This window comes from Caretta caretta, chromosome 2 (genome assembly GCF_965140235.1).
Source record: "Caretta caretta isolate rCarCar2 chromosome 2, rCarCar1.hap1, whole genome shotgun sequence".
Classification (NCBI taxonomy): domain Eukaryota; kingdom Metazoa; phylum Chordata; order Testudines; family Cheloniidae; genus Caretta; species Caretta caretta.
In genome coordinates, this window is record NC_134207.1 from 180,850,869 (window position 1) to 180,874,022 (window position 23,154).

A 23,154-nucleotide genomic window follows, 5' to 3' on the forward strand; every position below is an offset into this window, starting at 1 on the left:
CCACAAGACATAGGTGTAATAGCCTTTGAAATTCCCCAGCAAGCAAAACCTACAAAGGTACAGGAAGTTTTTATACTAAAGCCAGGAATATCAGGAAATAGTCTGGCAACGGAAATATAATCGGTCTTTTTGCTGAGGCGCTGACAGAATTGTGAGCAATTACATCACTACAGAACCTAGGGGGGTTGTGGACCCTGCAACCCATTACCCCCACCTCCCCTGAGGATGAGTAGCAAGAGTCAGAAGTGGAATATGAAGAGAGCAATGAACATCTCTCCCTCAAAAGCCAGGATCTCTTTGGGATTAAGGACACTGAGGCCTGCTGTGCAGGAATCAAGCCCAATTCCCAGCGAGAAACCCAGCTCAGGATTTAAGAAGCAGATCCTATCAAGGGAACCTCAGTGTACAAGTATCTAACTTTACTATTTACTGTGCTAACTTCTCTTCCAGGTGCCCCACTACTGCAGCCATCTTTGGCAGATATGAGCTTGGAGACTAAGGGGTTGTCTACACTTGAAACACTACAGCGGTGCTGCCCTCGCGCCTCAGGGTGTAGACACCCACTATGGCAGGGTTCTCAAACTGGGGGTCGGGACCCCTCAGGTGGTCGCGAAGTTATTACAGGGGGCGTTGCGAGCCTCCACCCCAAACCATGCTTTGCCTCCAGTATTTATAATGGTGTTAAATATGTGTGTTTAATTTAGTGTGTGTGGGGGGGGTCGCAATCAGAGGCTTTCTACGTGAAAGGAGTCACCAGTACAAAAGTTTGAGAACCACTGCACTATGATGACAGAAGAGGTTCTTCCACTACCATCGCTAGTGCAGTCTGTGCCAGGGGTTCGGTCACTCAGGAGCGTGCGCTTTTCAGCCGTAGCCGGCTTGGCTTAACTTCTGAGTATAGACCTAGGAAAGGTCCCCAATTCCTGCCTCCCTTGGGTCCATGCTGTCCCACCTTGATTCACTTCCTGCCCCCAGCAGATATTTTCACAATGGCGTCTTGAATAGCTGGGCAATCAGCTTCTGTCTCATGCTGAAGCCCCAACAATCAATTGTTTATAAGCCCCTGCCATGGAGGACACATACCCATCTATGTACCTATTTCCCTTTCACCTCCCTGCATCTCTCCTGCTTGCCAAATGTCATCCCCATGTCCCAAAAAATTATTCACCTGCTCCAGAGGGTATATGGCACCAAGGCACAGCTGCAACCTCTACCCCACCTGCCCACTTGCAGCACATTTGAATAATGAAAAAACATTTAGTTGCGCTAAATTCAACTGTTTATTGAGGCAGTAGTTACAGGAAAAGTTTGGTTAGTATTCTCAGTTTACATGAAGTAGACATGGACATTGATTGCCCATAAAGAGACTAAGGCTACAGCTGAAGCATACATGCCCTGTAGCACCCATTTGTACATGAAAAGATGTTCACTTTAAGGATAGAAGAGCCATACAGCTCTTAATGGCTTTTCAGAGACTTACATAGAAAGACTGGGTGCAGTTAAGGCTTTAAATAACCAGTGCAGAACCCTATCTTTCTCTGCACTTTCAGCACATCTGCAGAGAAGATAAAGAACCTAAGACTGAGAAATTGCTTGATTTTGGTATAGACATTATGTGGGATAGCTGCACAGTCACTGCCTTAGTATAGCTCACAATTCACTCCTGCTGCATTTCAGGGAGTACCAGCTTGATGAATAACTTCACAGCATCTCTCGTCTGCAGTTTGCCTTTTTAAATAAGGCCATTCTCCGCCTCCTAGTCACTTGCATCAATGTAATGTCATCAAAAGTCAGGACGGCGCAAAGAGGATGTTAAGGGGATTACTTTTCAGCTCACCCCAGGTTCCCTCCACTAACCTCTCCAACCTCATATAAGTACATTCCAAGGCACATCAAAACTGCAAAGGCAGACCAGTAACACAATTCCCAGCACCAGACAGTCTGCCAGGCACCACTGCACACCCAAACAGCATAAAGTACACACACAGAGTGCCCTAATGCAATTTATGGCCTCCCTGCATGCAAAAAATCAATAGCAACCTTTAAAACTCAGTGCAACAGTACCTAATGCAGGGGTTCTAAGGAAAAAAAATTGGTGGCCACACTTTACAGCCACCAACTCTTGTTAGTGGCTGCTCTCACACTTTCCCCTAAAAATACGTAATTAGCTTTAGGAAAAACAAATAAATATGCATATATACATGACCAAATCATTGTAATTCATTTGTTGCTAACTAGTAAGTCTGCTGTGAAAAGTGATACTTGTATGTTTGTTAATATCACTTTTCACAGCAGACTTACTCAGCCCTGACAAGCCTGGGGACAAATTAAGCTCTGGATGGTGGATCTGGGGAGTCAGCAGAGGGCTGGAGCCTGGAGCCCCGCGGCTAGAGCCCAAAGCCTTGCATCCAGAGCCTGGGGCCTGCCGCTGCACAGCTGATGCCTGGGGATGAAGTCTGAAGTCCCTCGGCCAGAGCCTCCCACCCCAGAGCTGAAGCCCAAAGCCTGAGCCCCACTGCCCCTGGGAAGGCGGGGAACTCCCAATTTGTGCCCCACTTTGTGACCCTTGCTGGTGGTCCCAGCAACCAACACCAAGGCTGTGCATCCAGGAACAGGGAGAGGGAAGGGCTGCTACTTTGTCCCCTTCCCCCAAACACAGCCCAGAAGGTTGTGGCCACTAGAAAAGCCTCTGGTGGCCTCATGAGGCCATGGTAGCCACATCTGAGGAACACAGAGTCCTAATACATGGCATCACACATGGGCATGGCTACAGACCAGTAACATTCGGGAGTGGCCAGCTTCCAGATGGCAAGGATGACCCACTTCTCCACAGATATGGGGCACTGCATGTTGGCATGCTACCATTACAGCTCCAGGGCTAGTTCAGCACACATCTCAAGAAAGGTTGTCTTCACCTTCCTGAAGTTCTCTCGCAACAGCTGATCACCCCAGGTCTGATGAATGATCCTTTCCCACCAATTAATGCTAATTTTCTGAGCCTAGAAACAGTGCTGCACTGTTTGAAGCTGATACACAAATGGCTCCTGCAGTAGCAGTTGCATGGTATTATCCTCCTTTTCCTCCCTCTGCTGCTGCTACTGCCTCATCTGCTTGGTAGTGCAGTGGGTAAAGTTCAAAACCAAAGGCACTTGGCTCCAAGAACTCAAAGCCCAAACAGACTCTGCTTATTTACAGTTGCAAAAACACAGCAGCGCAGAGCATTGTTTGGTCCTGCTTGCTGACAGCAATTCAAAAAATGGCAGTAGTTCCCCTCTCCCCACCGAAAAGAGAAGAATAAGCGTGGTCACACTGGATCAGACCAATGGTGCATCTAGCCCACTCTCCTGTCTTCCAACATTGGTCGTGCCTTATGCTTCAAAGATCATGAGCAGAACAGAGCAGTTACCAAATGATCCCTTCCTTATCATTCAGTCACAGCTTCTGGCAGTCAGAGGTTTAGGGACACCTGGAGCATAGGGTTGTGTCCCTGACCAGCATGGGATGGAGAGAGCAGAGTCATGGGATTTTTAAAATATAAAAATTGACCCCAAGATCTAGAATTCCACTAGCTTCCATCTGACTTCCACTATATATGCCACAGCATGCAGTGAGAAAAAAATCCAGAATACACACTGTTCAGCATCAAAGCAAAGGCCCATAGGATACGGTCCCAGAATGACATGTGCTTAGTGTGCCCCAGCTCTACTGTGTACACACGAGGGCACAGCCGAGTCATGTGCATGCAATTATTACAACTTAATACTGTGCACCAACTAGTGGGTGTCACAGTGCAAATTTAATGCCCTACGTAGACAAGGGGCAAGGTAACAACACAGTGGTGCAGGGACTAATGTAACTAAAATAAAGTGTTCTCAAGCAAGAAAATATGGAATCAGTTCTGATACCTTCCTTATATATTCAATAAAACTTGTATGTAAATATTTAAATTTTTGCTTTTATTTTTATTGCAGTAGGGTCCAGAGGCCTCCAATCAAGAGTCCCATTGTGTTAGGCATGTACATATACTAAGAATCCTTGCCCTAAAGAGTCTAAACCAGTCTAGACCAAAAAGTCTAAACTTTACAGTCTAAACCAGAGGTGAGCAAACTACAGCCCGTGGGACCGTTCTGCCAGGCCCCTGAGCTCCTGAGGCTTGCCCCCGGCCCCTCCCCTGCTGTTCCCTTTCCCTGCAGCCTCAGCTCACTGCGCTGGTGCAATGCTCTGGGCGGTGGGGCTGTGAGCTCCTGGGGCAGCACAGTTGCAGCACTCAGCTTGACCCAGTGCTCTGACCTGTACGGTGGCATGGCTGGCTCCAGCCGGGCAGCGCAGCTGTAGCACCGCTGGCCACCAGTGCCCCAGGGAGCGCAATAATGGGGCGGGGGGGGGGGGGATTGGATAGAGGACAGGGGAGTTCGGGGGGGTGGTCAGGGGTGTGGATAGGTGTCGGTCAGAGGGCAGGGAACAAGGCGGTTGAATGGGTCGGGGGGGAGGAGTCGGGGGGTTGGATGGGGTGGCAGGGGGTACTCAGGGGCAGAGGTTCTGGGGACAGGGAGAAGGGGCAGTTTGATGGGGCAGGGGTCCTGCGGGGGCAGTCAGGGGTGGGGGTTCCAGGGGCAGTCAGGGGACAGGGAGCGGGGGGGCAAGAAGCGGGACGGGGGCTGGGCCACGCCTGGCTGTTTGGGGAGGCACAGCCTCCCCTAACCAGCTCTCCATACAATTTCCGAAACCCAATGCAGCCCTCAGGCCGAGAACTTTGCCCGCCCCTAGTCTACACCAGAAAAACAGAGAAAGGATGGGAGGGGAGAAGAGCATGGAGGGATGCTCAGATACTATAGTGATGGGTGGTGAGACAAACCCCAAGGAAGACAGAAGTGGAGTGACTTGCCCAAAGTCACAGCAGGTCAGTGGCAGAGGTGGGAACAGAACCCCCAATCCAGTGCCCTGTCCACTACTATCCTCTTCATAGACTATTTTCCCACATGATTAATCCCCCTGACCATCCCCAGAAATGTTTTTAATGGTTTTGTTTCTAGACTTAGAATAATTCTATGTGGGCATCAGCAACACAACAGTAGCAGAAAACCAGCAGAAGCATCTCAATCCTCCATTTCTTCCAGCTCTGATGTATCAAGCAAAAGTCCCGATCACATGAGCCTAGGTGTAGGCTGTGGCAGTGACTCTTTGTTGTGTGCGTTTGTAAAGCACCTAGCACAACAGGATCCTGCCCCAGGACTAAAGCTGCTACAACAGCACAAATAGGAAGACCAAAAACTTTCAGTCCTAGATAACTATTTCCCATCCACTTATTCTCAAACAAGCTCAATTAAGCTCTTCACACTGGGCCTTTAACACAGTTAGCAGAACCATTTTAAAACCTGGTTTTTAAAAGTATTTTAAAGTGGTCAAGTGTTAGAGATTTGGTGTAGACAGGCATGGAAAGTGAATTAATTTCAATGTAAATTTTTTAAAATACTATGAAATGAATAATCAACAGCTAATTTTAAAAGAATATTTCAGCAATTTAAAGATGTTTTATTTAAAACACCCTGAAGGTGACTAGCCAAGCTAAAGCCTGATCAGTGTTGAAATGACAAGCTGAACCAAATTTAAATAGACAAGTTAAAATTCTTATTAATTGGGCTCAGCTTAAGACCTTTGCTATACTCATTTCTTGGTATAATAGCTCCTTTGATAACACTTGCTGGCTTCCATTAAGAAATTGTTCACCTTGGTGTGTAGCTTCAAGAGGGCAATTCTAACCAAAATATGGACAGGTACCGGAAGAACCTAACTAAATTTACAGCAACTATGCATCTTCCATTAAAAAGACACTTTAAATTACAAATGTGCTGTTTTTAAAATCAAGATTGTACTTTGGCTCTTTTCAAGCCTTATACAAAAGAACATGTGCAGAGTCCAAGCCTAAAATAGTCAAATTTAAGTTTGTGACTTTGAACTTCATTTAATTTTTAAGTATATTCAATACCCACAGTATGGGGTACATCATCTTTCCCACAAACTAGAACCCAAAAATTATCTACAGAGCTAGGATAAACACAAATGCAAAGTAATACAAGAGGCAGATACATAGGATGAGATTTGAAGTGAGTGTTTAGAGTCATTAGACAAAAGCTACAGAAAACCTATTCAGGAAACAGGAACTGCAGAGAAAGCACTTGCAGCAAGTCACATGACTGTACGCAGAAAGCAATTTACAACACATATGCTTGTAGCTGCAAAGATATGTAAGAGCCCTAGCCACAAGCCATCCAAACTCACCAAGTCTGAACATCTAACATTTATAATCTGTACATATAACTAAACCAGAGGACAAGACAAAAGTCATAATGAAACTCTAAGCAGAAGGTTTCAGAGTAGCAGCCGTGTAAGGTGCCACAAGTACTCCTTTTCTTTCTAAGCAAAAGGTGTTTCTAGCACTGGAAAGAACTATGAAGCCAAGATTTTGTTGCTCATCATAGGTACAACTAAAAGGAAAATATACTGCAATTAGGGCTGTTGATTAATCGCAGTTAACTCATGCGATCAATCAGGTTTAATTTTTTTGAGTTAAAAAATTACGTACTGTTAAACAATAGAATACCAATTGAAATTTATTAAATATTTTGGATGTTTTTCTACATTTTCAAATATATTGATTTCTATTACAACACTGAATACAAAGTGTACAGTGCTCACTTTATATTTTTATTACAAGTATTTTCACTGTAAAGAACAAAAGATAGTATTTTTCAATTCACCTAATACAAGTACCGTAGTGCAATCTCTATCATGAAAATTGAACTTACAAATGTAGAATTATGTACAAAAAGTAATTGTATTCAAAAATAAAACAATGTAAAAAACTTTAGAGCCTACATGTCCACTCAGATCTACTTTAGCCACTGGGAGGAAAAAGAAATCATGCTACAAACAGTCGGAGAAAACTGGAAGCAGAATTCAGTAACAGCCTGTAGATTATATTAGAAAATGGCAAACTTGTGGTGATACCAGACAACCTGTTCAAGGCCATGTCTACACTACCCGTCGGATAGCGATCCGTCTATTGGAGATCGCTCTGCCGTCGACTCTGGAACTCCACCACGGCGAGAGGCGGAAGCGGAGTCAATGAGGGAGCGGCGGCCGTCAATCCCACACCGCGAGGACGCGAAGTAAGTGATTCTAAGTCTATCTAAGATATGTCGACTTCAGTTACGCTATTCTTGTAGCTGAAGTTGCGTATCTTAGATCGATCTCCCCCCTCACTCCCCATGTAGACCAGGCCTAAGTCTCAGAGAATCTAAGAATGGTCTTTGAGCTGGATACACTTTTCTCAGAAGACCCTGATCAGGTCTTGAAGCCATGTGCCATGGTTATTGGTTAAATCTGAAAATATCCAAAAATAATCCACCATGGCCTCCACAACCAGTGAGGCTTGAAAATGATTACACCCCAATGCCAGAATATTACAGACTTCAAAATGGATTTAACAGGGAACACAAAAGAGCACACCATGTTCATAAATTCAAAGACTCATACCATCCTTTCCCCTAAGATTACATATATATGCCATTGGTGGAGGTGTGCAGAAACCTGCCAAGCAAACCCTGTTACCAGGGTAAGTGAAATACCTCACAGGCAACGAGATACTTAACCAACTAGGTTATGGGATATCCTATAGTTGGCTGGAGGAAAATGGACATTGCCATTCGTCTACAGAAACTGGCTAATGTGGCAATACCATCCAATGTTCTGTCCTGCATCCCCACCTTTGGAATATAACATCAACGGACTTGGAGACACTCAGTAGTGCAGGGACATCACACAGAATAAATGGTATTGCAGTGCAGCCTCAGGTACCAACTACTGGACAATCCAATAAGCTTACACATGCAGAGAAAGTATAAAATAAAACAAAACTAAAACAAAAATCACAGCATCACTCCCTCCACCACTAATGCTTCCTCCTGATAACATCTGTAACCAAGCTGGCCATCCTGGGATGGAACCAGTGGGCACAAACTATGAGGAGCCCATTCACAATGCTCCAATTAAGAACCAAGTATGGTCTCTGATCAGGCAAACAAATGTAAGTGACCAGATGGTCAGCTCCTGGACTGGCTTAACATCCATGCATGCACAGTGAGACTCAGATCAGTGTTGGATATTTGGGAACCAGTAATGTGCCAGCAATGGAGATGTCTATGGTGTATGAAATCCTGAAGACTGAAAACACTGGAAAAATTTGACTTGAAAGATATAAACGTGTGCCTCAGCAGGCACTGTATGCCAAAGCTGCAGAAGTACTGTGGAAGGATGACAAACTCAAGTCCATAATCAGAATGGGAACATTTCACACATATGCAGTATGTCTCTGATCATTGGGAAAAGATTCCAGGATGTTGGTCCCAAGGTTGAGTGCAGTATTACTGCTGAAGGTTCCATCAGCAGTGTACTGGAGGGACAAAAGTACAACTGAGCTGACAGACTACATAAATCAGTGTACAAGGCCCTGCTTTTATATCTGTATGAACACCACCCGGTTCACTTAAAGCCTCAATGACAATAATCCAGATGGAAAAGTTGTGCAGCAACACTACACGGCAACAGCTGAATGATGTCTAAACACAGGACAGATGTTTGATCATCTTTCAGCTTTCAACACACACCTGAACTTATTGAAGCATGAAAATGGCAAGATTTGGATGAACTACACTGATATAGTTGAGGTGGCTCTTGGGCCTATTTGTGCATCCAGAGAAGGTGACTGGCTTCTTCACCTAGCAATGGTAAGAGCAATGACACCCTACTGCTTTGCTTAAGACAAGCAGAATTATGCAAGATATCTGTTAGTATACTACACAGAAATGACATGGCTGAAATAGAACATCCTGACGTGTATGATAATTTTTAAAAAATGGAGGCTTCTCGATACAGATGAGGTTATCAAACCACTGTGGATCAAGCCATTGAAGAGACTGTCAATAAGTGCACACAGACAGTGGGCGAAACCAAAGGATTCAGTCTTACAGCTGGGGCAGGGTGCAGAAGTACTTGTCTGAGGAAACTAAGACAAATGATCCAGGTCTAGACACCTGGCATATCTCATGCAAAACCATCAGGCATACAGAGAAATGAAAAAGATGTGCAGTCACGGACGGATACACTGGAGAAGACGGGGTCAATCCCTGTTCAGAGGCAAATGAATCAGGCTGTCTCCACTGATAACTGTAGCTCCTGCAGCCATTTGAGAGGATCTGTTACATGCAAACGAGAAAGGAGAAGGTGCATACATAGCATTGACATGTAACTGGCTAGAAACAGTGCAGCCAACCCAGAACATCTATGACAGTCTGCCAAAGCAAAAACTGAAGACATGCAATGATACAGAAATACAGTAAAAGAAAAACCTCAGAGAAGGTTATATTAAAGGCGGATCACAAGGGTTTTTTGGCCATATGCTTTTGGTAGCAGCAAGGAGAAATCTGGACATGAAGGAAGTGTTGCAACACCCCTTAGTACCACTGCCCTGGGCTCTCCAACTTTGACAGCACCATGAGGAAGACAAAGCAGCCTTGGCAAGGAATCTTGAGGGGGAAAAAAGAGTAACAGCTGACAATAACTAGTCATTCTGCCTGCATCATAAATGGAATGGCTCTTGTACAGAAAAATAAATGTTGAGAACAAAACATATAGTGATCTGTCAGAGCAAGTCTGTCAGTCTTGAAGACTGGAAGTGACAACAACAGCACAGATATTATCTTTGATGTGTACAATAACAACTCTATTAAAAATTCAGGGAGGAAAAACAGAAGGTCTGGCCCTGGAGGACTACTGAACAACATATCTGGTTACAAGATCCAACAACGGAGGCCCAGCGTCCTTGGAAGTTATACCAGCAAGACTGCTCTCATCAAGTTCTTATGTGACGAATTGAAAAAGCGCCATTTCCTGGAGAAACTAGATGAGAAAACAGTGTGACATGCAAGAAAGATTGTAACAAGTTTAACCAGAGAAGGGGCAGCAAACCTTCTGAATTTATAGTCTTCACTAAAAGAGAGACACACTCTGATTATGCTACATGCAAAGTGTTCATCAAAGAATCATGAATGAGTTGTTATTGTATCTGAGGACACTGATGTGGTAATTCTTACTCTTCCTCTCTTCAGGGACATCAGCAAAATCTACATAAGATGTGGTATCAAAAAAAGTGCATGAAGTATATAGAAGCAAGCAACCTAGACACACTAGAATGTCTGAACACCCATGTTAGGAATGCATGCATTCACTGGATGTGATTCCGTTAGCACATTTTGCAGAATGTGCGGGAGGTGACTGGCCTAAAGCTGATCACCAGAGAAGAGACTCTTTCAGAGAGCACTGGCAGAGCTAGGGCAACGCTGGGTCTTGTCTGCAGATCTCTCTCTTCTTCAAAAATTCACCTATAGAACATATGCAGCTTGGTCAAATATCACAGAGGGGAATGAGTTAAGATACCAGCTGGTCCATACTAAGAAGGGAGATGCTGAATCTGGCTAGCTACCTCCATGGAAAGACTTCCACTAACTTCACGTTTTATATGCCAATTACCAGGCTGCTGTCTGGTGCAGGAGCTAGAGAAGTATCCTGTCATACTCAGCCCTGAAACAGGGCATGGCTGGGTCATGGAGGAGGGTGAACTGATAACAGAATGAATGAAAGACCCACCTGTCCCAAGGTAGTTTTGCAGCTGATAGCTTGTAAATGCAATATAGAATAAAAACTCCCTGTTTTCCAGTGCCTTGCAAATAGACTCAAATGCTCTCCAGCATGTAGGCTACAAATAAATGAGAACACGAATGAGAAGGATATGAAAGTTAGTATGGAGGACAATTCAGATGACGACATTCCAGTCAGATGTGGAACACTGAATTGTTAATAAGTTACCCATTTTGTAGGCTTGATATGTCACTCAATGTTATGGTAGAATATACAACGTTAGTAGCATTGAAAAAGCTTAAAAAAACATTGTGTGGCATTTAGAAGTGGTTTAATTAATTTCAAATCTAAATCTACAAAATATATAATGTCTAACATGATACCAAAATACTTTTCTTATTAATGAACAATGTCAAATAAAATATAATCAAAGTAAGTTTCCTTTCATTTAAATTATATAACAAAAATTTGCATATAAGGAATTTTTCCAACAAAAAAAATAGGCTCAGTTCTATCACTAATCTACTCTGCAGGAAGGTCCACCATAATTTTATCATCTATTGACATGGAACTATCCAAAACTCAGGATGAGATTTTGCCCACCTAGTGATACCAATGGACTTCTTTTTTTAGGGTTTAGCTTGTGGACTATTGAAAGCATATGGGACTTCTGAAGATTGGGGTCTGCAGAGACGACGGGTATTGTTCAGATATTACACCTGTGTGCCTCAGTTTGTGGAATGCTTTTATTCCTGACATTAGACGTAACCCTTCTGAAACAGTATTTATAAACCTTGATTTCAAAGACATCCAGCACAGAACATTAATTTGATTATGAGTTTACATTTCTGTTTTTAATATGCTTTAAGTCTTAGGCCTAAGGGATAAATGATGGATGTCTAATTACTTTTGTTGTTCCACACTGAACTGAAATGTAACATCATTTCAGTTACATAACCTTGCAGGATTGGAACAGGATAGCACAGAGATCACCTCAATTTTTTTTTTCTAGTTTTCCACGCAGATGCTTTAACTTCAGAACAAATTTCAAATGCAAGTGGTAAATTACGGAGAACAATTTGGCTTACTTTTGTCTAGCTTACAATTAAATGTTTTTAGAGCTACTCTAAAAGGAAACAAATGCAATTGTACTTATTGGGAAAATACAGGTAAGTTTCAAATAACTTGTCAACCACCTAGATATTAATGTTAACAAAGGCCAAATACAATTTAAAAAATTAGTGACTTCTTGAAAGTATATAATAATTCTACTTTAATTTTAAAATGTTACTAAAAACAATAGAATATGAAAAGCTTACACAGACCCTACTTTCTAATCATATATACTTCATAGTAAACATTACCATTTGTGGGATGAAGTTATTCTCAGTTACTGCACAGTTACATATTTTAATGCAATAGTTTCTGTAACCTTAAAGAAACTGATTCCACACTTACAGAGTTTGAAATTTTTTTTTTTTAAACACCAAGATGCCCAATGATTAAACCCACTCTCCTAGCTGAAATACACCAGTGTCCCAAGCCACGTCCCTCCCAATTTACATCTACCCAGTCAAGTACGTCCTGCTGATTGGGACTAAAGCCCTCACTCTCCTGTCATTAGACACTCAAGGTTTGTAAGCCCCAAACAACCTACTTTATATCTTTGTGTCTGTTTGGCAAGTCCACATTGCGTTTTTCACTCAAGAACAAATGGATAATACACTGACTTTGAAGCACCTATAAATAAAATATAGCCAGCAGGCCAGCACTTATGTGCAACCCCACTGTAACAAATCAGCATGCATTCATGAGGGAGGAAAAAGTTAGGAAATATTTTAGGTAAGCTTCCAGAGGGCCATTCTAAACAATAAGACAACATTATGCAGCATATACAATATCTTTTCCAAATGTATCAGCTAACACTTGGTCACAAACGAATCTAAATATATGCGAGTTGCTCAAGTTTCAGAATCTCATATTAGTCCAACATATTCCATGGATAGATTTTCTTCTTTACTAGTAATCATTTACATTGTGGTAGTGACTAGATGCTTCAAAAAGTCAGTGCTCCCCTGTACTAGACAATCCGTATTTCAAGATTATTGGAGTCTGTCATAGTTGAGTTATAAAACAAAATGAGATGTTGCAATGGATTCATAATCAATATGTTTAAAACAGATACTTGGAATCCTTCATATTTGGAAGATCCAGAGGAATTGCTCTCAAATCAAAAGCTTTCCAAATGCATTGCCTGGAAATGTCAGAATGAATTCCTCTCCACCTCATTCTATTTAAAAGGCTTAATACATTTCACAATTGTTACTATACTTCTTAAAGCAGTTAAGTATTCCTAATTTTATTTGTGACTAGAACTGTTGGGGGGGAGCTTTACCTTTCTACTACCACTTGTCTAAAAACCTCCTATTCTATTATTAAAAAAATTAAAACACATTCTGTTTCAGCAGTCTCTCTTTTAAAAGGCTCTAATGGTCTTCTACTACATTGAGTCAAACATGGCAGAAAAAGTGGAAAATATGTTGTAGCTGTGACATATGGATTTGTGTACTATTACACATTAAATACAGACCTATTGTTATAAGGAATACGTTCATCCAATCAAAGACTAACTTCTGACATTCAGACTAAATTAAGTCTATGAAACAACTGATAATTATTTTAAAATGACCTCTCATCAAGGAAATAATTCAAATGTTCAGAGAGCACTTATGCTCTGTGTACAATAATGTATTAACTTCCTGCCAATGGAAGTTCTGATCATTTGCCAGAAAGGAATGTGAGTCCATACTAGGAAGTACTAAGATTTGATACTAAAAACAAAGCCAGTAATTGCAAGGCTTCACTTCTTAGTTTTCAGGTCAACCTCCTAAAAATTGGATTTGCAATTGATTAAAGTTTCCCTAACTAACCACCAATATTTTTTTAGCACTCCTTTCAATGCATCTGCACTGAAAACCCCCGCTTTATACTAGCCCAGAGGTGGGCAAACTATAGCCCGTGGGACCATCCTGCCTGGCCATTGAGCTCCCAGCCAGGGAGGCTAGCCCCCGGCTCCTCCCCTGCTGTCGCCCTTCCCCCGCAGCCTCAGCACACCATGCCGCCAGCACAAGAGAGGGCCGCACTGTGTGGGCAGGGGAGAGCAGGAAGGGAGGCTCACCTGCAGCCTCAGGGGAGAAGGTGGGCGGTGCGGGTGGCAGGAGTGCGGCAAACGACCCAGGAGGAGCACCGGGCAGCCGCACAGCTGGCCAGAGAGAAGAGGCGCTTTGAAGGGGAAACTGCCGCTTCTCTCCAGCTGCGCAGCTGCCCCTCCTTAGTCCTCCGCTCATGTTCGCAGGGCCACATTCCGAAAGGGGCTTTAGAGGGTGGGAGCGTGGATAGGGGTCGGAGCAGTCAGGGAGCAGGGGAGATTGGATAGGGGGTGGGATCCCAGGGGGACAGTTAGTGGCAGGGGGTCCCAAGAGGGGCGGTCAGCGGTCCTGAGGGGGGCCGTCAGGGGGCGGGAAGTGGGAGAGGGCAAATAGGGTTAGGGTTTGGGGAGGCGCAGCCTTCCCTACTTGGCCCTCCATACAGTTTTTGAACCCCGATGAGGCCCTCAGGCCAAAAAGTTTGCAGACCCCTACACTAGCCTCATATTTAGTTTCCAAGAAACTGCAGATTTTTCACTTTGATCACACAGCTACATCATACATGTAGTCAGAGGGAAAATGAAAGTTTGACACCCAAACAGCATGGATAGTAATTTAGCATTATGGGATAAACTCATTAGCAGAAACATTCATCTAAAGTGACCAACACAAAGTTAACTCGTATGCCTAACAACCACCATTAATTTTAACATCCCAGTGTAATGAGCAGGATTAGTCACACATCTATGGTTGTTTCAAGATCTCTGAAGTCACTGGAAAAAACACTACATCTGCTTATACAGTATTTGTTTTTGTTTGCCATCATGCAAACTATAAATGTTTCTTTACATGAAGGCTTGGATTCTGTAAGAAAATTTTGGTGCCACAAACACACGATACACAGGGTCCTGATTACTGATGTGCAAGAAGGAAAAATCCAACCAGACCAGGGATCAGCAAACTTTGGCATGCAGCCTGCCACGGTAAGCCCCCTGGCAGGCCGAGCCAGTTTATCTGCCACGTCCGTAGGTTCGGCTGATTACCTGCGAACCACGGCCATTGGGAGCTGCAAACAAACCGGCTCGGCTCGCCAGGGGGCTTACCCTGGCAGGCTGCGTGCCAAACATTGCTGATCCCTGAACTAGACTTTCAGATCCCCAGCTGAAACTGTTCCATTGACAACTACAAAACATTTTTACTTGTAGATTGAACACGATGCTGAGCTCTAGACCTCAATGACTTCCACTACATCATTTTTGCAGTCACTTTTCAGTAGATCTACATTAATGTTTCTCCATAGGCTAGCACAACACCCCCTCTCTGCTGAAGGCTCTTTATCTTCCCCATTTTCTATCCCTATTCATCTGCTTATGTAACAGAAGACAAAAAATGAATGTCCAACTGAACTGTATGCCCTAAAAACACACATTAGAATTGTATAACATTTTAAAAAACAAAAATGGTAAGTAAATATATGTTCTAACTAGCTTACACAAATGAGGCAAACACATTAAAAGCTAAAACTTCAGTTACTCCAAATTCTTTTAGTGAAGGTGAATCACCAATTAAATGCATAAAGAAAACAACTCACCTACTACCATGAGTGTGAATTCAAACCCTCTCTTCACTGACTTTCTGTAAACTTGATTTGGGAGATTTGCAAACCCCACATATCCTTCAAGGTTCTTCTGTTGCTAATACAAAAACAAAAGACATTTAAATAGTCAAAAGAAATGCTTGTAATTTTCTAATACACTTCAGACTAATCTTTGTTAGCTTTTAACATCTGTACAACTGTTATGCCACTCCTGATTAAGTCAAGATGTTTATTCATTAAATTGTAGACAATTTAGTAAACTGCAGCAACAGGCAGAAAACTGGAGTGGGGGATAGCCAGCCATTGTCTACAATGGGATTTTGCATAAGTATAGTTGTACCATTGGGCTGGTACTGGTGCAAACTCCAAGTATGCATGGCATTGCAACAATGTAAAAAGTGACTTAGGCCACGTCAGCACTATAGACTTCTGCCAGCACGCTATGTTGACAGAGTGTGAAGAGGTGTGATCCCTGACTGAAATAACTGTGTCAACAGAAGTCCCTACTGTGGATGCAGTTGTACCAGAAAAGATGCACTTTTAATGGTACAAAATATTTGCTTGCGGGGGGTGGTTTGATACTGGCAAAACTGCACTTTGCATCAGTATATCTGCATCCATAATACCAGCACTTTGCTGATATACTTTACCTGTATTCCTATAAACAAGGAAAGCACTCCTAGTATAGACATGCCCTTTTGCTTGCACAACTTAACCCAATCTGAAACGGAGACAAGTCACACTAGTGCACCACTTCTACATGGAATCGTCACTAGTGCAGCTAGTTCAGTGTGATTATACTGGTGCAAAAAAAACCTACCGTAGAAGTGACACGAGTCTCCTTTTCCTCACTAATAGTTCAGAAGGATGCCTTTTGTGGGGAGAGTTTGGAAGGATGTGGGTGTTGTCAGTGCCTATTTTGTCACTCATTAATAAAGGCTTTTGCAGGTGCTTAATCCTACCCCTTCTTCAAACTAGAACAGTGGTTTTCAATCCACAGGCCACTTGCAGCCCAATCAGCACACAGCTGTGGCCCATGAGACATCCTCAGGGCCATACAGGTTAATTATATATTGTATGGATGCGGCCCATGTAACAGAGAGAGCTGCACAGGAGGCCCACAATCGTAAAAAGGTTAAGAACCACTTATCTAGACCCAGTAATACCCACATTGCTGGTAAGCAGTAGCATCATGTGCTACCTCCTGCTATTGCTTTAAGAGAACCTTAGGATTGTCCATTTCAGATGTGTGCGGGGTAGGGCTTGTTTTTAATGGATAGAAAGTTTAGTTTATTCCTTTATGGCAATGGTTTTAAACTGTTTCTCTCATTGGGAGGGTTGAGGGGGGGCGCACACAGGCTGAGAGCCTGTTTCATCACTCTGTGCTGGGGTATTACACTTTGATGGTAAGCTGCTGCGTCCACCCCTATGCTATACTGTAGAGGAGAAGTTGCTTGATCCCCGCTCCCACTGGGACCAGGGTAAATATAGCTTCTACATGCCACACAGTGGAAAAAGTCTTTGACAGCCCTGTTGCTATGAAGAAACCCTAGGTGGAACAGTAATTTCCCATAGAGAGTGGAGGAATCCTGTGCTGCCCCAAAATAATTAAGAAAAATTAAAAACCAACCTATACTGGACTATTACCGACTACCGCTTTTCTGAATCACCAGTGGGTCAGAGAGTAATATTGTCTTCAATACCTGAGAACAACAACTAGTAAAGGGAATATGTGCAGTGTTTCAGAGTATTCAAGCACAGAACTTCCAGATTTAAATAGGAAGAAGCTCGTGATGGATTTTTCAGTGACAGGTCCTCAAATACTGGATCCCACTTCCCCATTTGATCCAAGGGAACCCAGATCTGTTGATTTCAGGTCATGCTGCAAGGGTTATTTTTTCAGTTTCCCTTTCCCCTTTTGAGCTATAAATCTACAATTAAATTGCGTGAAACAATAGGATTTAGCCCAAATCTACATTATCTTGCAAGTATACCGTGCACAATATTTTTACCAACAGTTGCAAATTAATGTAGTTCAGAGCAGTTATAGGTTATTAGCATTGCCAGGCTTTTGCAGTAAGACCCTAGGCTAAAAATCTTTAGTTGCTGGAAGAATGCCTCAGTGCATGTGCTGCAGACATTTTGTAAAACAACATTATGGGTGTGTTTTGGTTTTTGTAAACTGAAGTGGTTAAAGCAGTAGGTATTATCATCAGATTTTATTTTAGGAAAATGCTTTTTATAAATATATTTAAAAGAGAACATAAGTTAAAAGCTTTACTATAGTGCATTTCACACTTGTATCTTTTCAGTAGTACTGTCTACACTCAGTAGAAGTGTTGCTGTGATAATCATTCCTGTAACAACAAAAAAAACTTACCTCATACACATCCTGAACCTCTGGAGGAATAAATTACTTTAAAAAGCCAGTTACTCTACAAGCTTTGCTTAGATGCTGTGTTGTCTTTTTAATTAGGGTGGATAAAGAGTTTTTTAAAAATAAACCTGTTCATAACCTATTACAATCATTTAAAGATATGCTGCATCAATGAAACCTTTCTTTTTAATGAATTAAACAGCTTTTAATGAATGAATTAAATTATGAATTAAATGCTGCTTTTTTCATTACACAAAGAATGGAGGAAGGGAATGCCTAACTTTTGAGGTTAACTCAAGCTTTATAGGTATAGCACACCATCATTGGCTGCATTAAATATTATTTTCAGTCTTTAAAATGGAGTGAATGTCGATATTTATATTTTTCCAAATGTAAATACTTTGTTAGTTGTGTAGTAAAGCTTTTGCATTCATTATTTTTGGTTTCAAATTAGTTGGAGATGCAAAGAATTTCCTTCACCTCAACTATTTCAAAGTTGAGAAGTTTTCCTCTTCCAAACTATGAATTACAAACTAGGTGAGAGGATGAGATCTACCAGTTCTAAAAACCTAACTGACACAGGACCAGATTTGCGAAGGTATATAGGTATCTAATGGCATTTCCAAAACTACCCAAGCAGATTAGGCACCTAAATAGATCACTAATATCTGTAAATGTAGTGCGTTTTAAATGCAAAACATGTCTTGGTACTTTTTTCCTAAATTTCTTAGGTGTCCTGTACATTAAGGTAGTTTTATTTAACAAAAACTTTAAAATGCTGGTTTTGTGCATTTTTATTGAATTCCAATTTCAATCCAAATGCAGTATGACAAATGCTGAGTAAAAATTACTAAAGAAATGCATCATTCACCATTTTCTAACATAATAAAACAAAAATAACTATCTGAATAAATGCATGTTAAGCTATATAACTGATTGAGGCGCAATGACTGAGTGGTTAAGGTGCTCAACTACAATCCTCAACGTCATGGATTCGCATATTGCTCGTTCTCACACTGGAAGGTCACTTCCAGTTCACCCAGTTGTAAAATGGGCACCTGACCATGGGATTAGGGCAGTCAAAGGCGGTGAGGCTGGCCACATCACTGTCTTGTGTACCGCTGGCAATGAAACTGACGTGCCTTAAACTGCATCAGCCTGATGAGCCATTGGCTTGGAGGAACTTTGATTTCACTATATAATTGCTTAAATAAGCGTACAGATGCAGCATATACTCCTGGTTAGCAAATTTAGTACAATGTTCATTATAAATCAACATCTTAATGATTAAACACAAGGAGAATGAACTGCTCTTCAGGAAAATAACCAAATGTTAAGTGATAAAAATCAAATTTAAATCAAGGTTTCCTGCTTGCTGATTTAAATCATGATTAATCCCATTCTGCTTTTTATGACTTTCTATTTTCCATCAATTTACTAAATTATTAGCTTTTAAATTCCTCAAATGTTTTTTAAAAGCTGTTTTTGCTATTATTTCATTGATTTACTTCCACACTGTGAATCATTATACCAGCCCAGAACATCAAGTTTTAAATACCTACAGTAGCTTAACTTTATCCTTAGCTTGATTTTCATCCAACTGTATTCTGTAAAGTTTTAGTTCAACGCTTACTCTAACAAATCAACACTGTTTTTTAGTCTAAGAGTAATTGTAAAAGTAATGATACTCACAGCTACTTTGTAAACAACATATTTCCATCATTCCAGTGTTCCAGATATTGAGAGAGTACATCCAAGGGTAACAGTAAAAAGTGATGAATTCCAAGCATTGCAATGACAGGTCCAGCAGCATGCAGCAGAACACAAAGGAAGGGGAGGAAAAATATAAAGTTACTTACATTTGATCAACAATCACTTTAATAGTCTACAGAATTGCTTATAATTTGATTTTTAAAAAAAACAGATGTTTGTTCCTTCATAGTACAGACTATACTAAATCTGTACAATCATAATTTGGCTTCCTGGAGCCTATGATTACAATGCAGTCTTAGTCCACGATCACATAATACTTTTTCCAACACTACCAATACCTCTTTGAGTGAACAGGATAGATGGGCTCTTCAAATTTGTTTCTCATTCAATGTGCGACCCAGGCCTTTTTAGCAAACACCATCCAAACCATGGACACAACATTATTAATTTCCCCATGATCTTTTCTGACTAGTATCCAAGTGCTATACAAACAATATCTTCACAAAATCCCTGAAAAATGAATTGATACCACCACATTTTACAGTGGGAGAACGGAGGCATAGTGATTAAGGCTAAAATTATCAAAAGTGCCCATTACTTTTGAGTTCCCAATTTAAGATACCTACGGCCTGATTTTTCAGAATACTTAGTATTTTTCTCATATTTCTTATGTTCAATGAATAGCTCCGATTAACTCCATCTGCAGTTTGTGCACTCAGCACTTCTGTAAATCTAGCCCCAGGTGTCTTGAATTAGGTGCCCAGAAAATGAAGAACACAATTAGTGGCCACAAGTGAAAATTTTGGCAAGTGTCCTAACTAGCATCACATAGCAACTCTGTGGCAGAGGCACAAATAGAATCTTTTTCTCCAGGGTGGCATTTAAGTACCTTGACCACAAGAGCATCCTTTCTCTTCCTGCCATTCCTTGCCCTGTCCACAGCATACCTCTGCAACAAATGAGGTAGGGGTCCTACAGACAACACCTTTATTCACTACAAAAGCCTAAATTAAATCATGCTCAGTGCACCAGCCGTGCCATTCACTGTATGAGGAAACAATAGTATTTGATCATATAATTAAAGACGATCGGAATACACATTTACATGGAGGCCAAACTGAAGCTGCATGAGCAACCACAATTCTGGTATTTCCTAACCTTTGAGGACTTGGCTTGGCAACTGTAATTTTTTTTTAAATGCAGTTTTTATATTTCTTCATTTTTTAAAAAATAAAGTAGGCAAAAACACACCTATCGTGCAGAACCATACTGACTCCCACATGAATTAAGCAGCAGGTTTGGGACTACTTGAACTAAATGAGTAACTTGTAGCGCCCTCCAAGTGAGCCAGTGACTAGAGGGGGGATGAGACAATTTGCTAGTGGCTTTCCCAGACACCTGCCTACATGACGAACCTGGATTCAACTGTACTTTCTGGAGGGAAGTGTTCTTTACTGGTTATATACTCTTTTGTACCATCCCTCAAGCCTGTCTGTACCTCTCTGCTCCCATCCACCCACTGCCAGTTGTGTTTCAGCCACCCCACCCGCCTTCTCACACACAATTCATTCATGGTCAGCTGCTTCCTCTTCCACACTGCCTGGCGACCAGCAGCAGGAGCAAACGAGAAAGTCCTCCTTGCTCTCAGTTCTGCTGCCTGGTACCACAATGGTCCCCATACCTACCAGCTGCTAAAACGAGAAATTGCAGATAAAGTCCTGCTCAGCTCCTGCTGCCCCAAAACAAAGCATACTGCGTCGCTCTGCAGGTGTTAGTAAATGCACAGTCTGACTGACACACAGCAGCTGTTTGGAGAGGTAGCATGCGCAGTGCTGAGAATCTTTTGAGACTTTAGCTGCCAGTCTCTAACACATCTCCATTGAGCATTGTGAACTTCATATTTTTCAGAGGCTTGCAACTTGGCATGTAGGCATTCATGGGATTAGCAAAAGGAACATCTTTAGCACCCTGGTGACTCCCAATACCCTTCCCAAAATGTGGAAGAACTTCTTTTTTAAAAAAGAAAAAAGTCTTATTCTGTCACTAATGTGGGCAAAAAAATTTCCTTGGCTTTAGTCTAAGAAATGGCTGTACTGTATCATTTTTACAGAAACTTTCCCAAAAAGTTCAGCCTGAGTCAGACACCTATCATGGAAAATTCAGCCCAAACAGTTGACATTTGGCATAGTTATAAGCAGCTGAAAGCAGAGTTTGAAAATAGAAAGCATTAGGCAACCTTATGCACATTTGGGAACATTTTATAGAATGTAATGTGCCAAATTGGTAACTTGCTCTTGTAAGAAATCCAGATAAATGGAATGCAGGCTTTTCTTTGTATAAAGGTTGTTTTGAAAAAACCCTTGTAGTTTGGCACTTTAAGGAACTGCACTTGCTGTTATCTATTTTTCCCCCAGTAAAGAAGTTTAAACAGCTCCCCCTCAGAACCCTATCCCACATTCAGTTTATTTGCCTCTATGTTTTTACTCAGCTGGCTACTGGCCCAAGATGCTGTGAATAGGGTCAATAAGTAGAATTTCTAGTTTTAGGTTAAAAGTGACTTCTGCTGGCATGCTATGTTAGGTTAAATCAATAAACCACAATTGAAACAAGTAGTTTGTTAACTTATGGTATATTTAAAGAGTTACAATTTTTACAGTGTTCAAAGATTTTGGTGGACCCTTGAAGTCTCCCACACTTGCTGGAATCTCAAGGCTTCATTGGGGATTAAGTTTCTGACAAAAGTCAAAACACCTCTGAAGACTATTAATAAAGAGTTTTTACTCTAAAGTTTGTTATAATTTTCCTAAACATTAAAAACTAGAAAAATATACTGCTGTTAATAGGGTGTATAATACTATTTCTTCCTGTCACTATCATCCTACACTCCTGAGACATCCCAGAAGCAAAGTGACCAGGTAAATACCTGCACGCATGCTCTGCAACTGGCAATTTCTGTTATAGTGATATTAGGTATGGAGTACTCGAATGGGGTCATTTAATACCAAGGTGTATAACAGGCCTGTGCAAGGCCCTAGCATCTGCTTTCAAGCAGCACTATCAATCTTGTTTTTATGAGAACTACAAAAACTGGCCAAATTCACATAAAAAAAACTCACCCTGAACAAGCGCATAGTAGAAATAGCATAAAAGGGAAAACAATTTATTCTGTTTTATCAAATTATGCTTATCCAAAACTTCTGCAAACAGGAAGAATTTTTCCTTTCAATATTCAGAGTTGAAGGTAGAAACATCTGCTAAGTCAATAATGAATAACTGTTATGAACAGGGTAGCAAAGGTTTAGCACTGACAGAAAGGAAACCAGCACAGCTACTCTCACCAGTGGGAGTCAGCTGCAGCCAGCAGAAATAAGGCTTTTAAGAAAGTAGGATAATTTGGCCTTAAAAAAAGAAAATTTAAGGCTCTATCCCACAAGAAAATTAAGCTAACTTTTCCACCTGAACTGATTGAAAGCACCTCAGAAGAGAACAACTGCAGATTTCTACTGAAATTTCTACAGTATGCCCGGAGTCCAGCTGACTGAGTCTCAAACCTACCCATCTCATGCACTGTCAACTCAACAGTCATCTATGCCCAGTTAAATTTGGAAGGAGAGCTGGAAACTCGG

The 23,154-nt window shown here is 41.6% G+C and overlaps 1 protein-coding gene across 2 annotated transcripts in view; it reads right to left on the reverse strand.

Moving 5' to 3' along the window:
• Positions 1 to 15,535, reverse strand: part of SEPTIN7 (septin 7) — a 104,119-nt gene extending 88,584 nt beyond the window's left edge. For both annotated transcript variants that reach the window (XM_075125622.1, XM_048837215.2), the window contains exon 1: positions 15,433 to 15,535. In XM_075125622.1, the coding sequence (XP_074981723.1) occupies positions 15,433 to 15,442 (10 nt within the window). In that variant the 5' untranslated portion in view covers positions 15,443 to 15,535. The remainder of the gene's footprint in view (positions 1 to 15,432) is intronic.
• Positions 15,536 to 23,154: the final 7,619 nt, after the last annotated feature.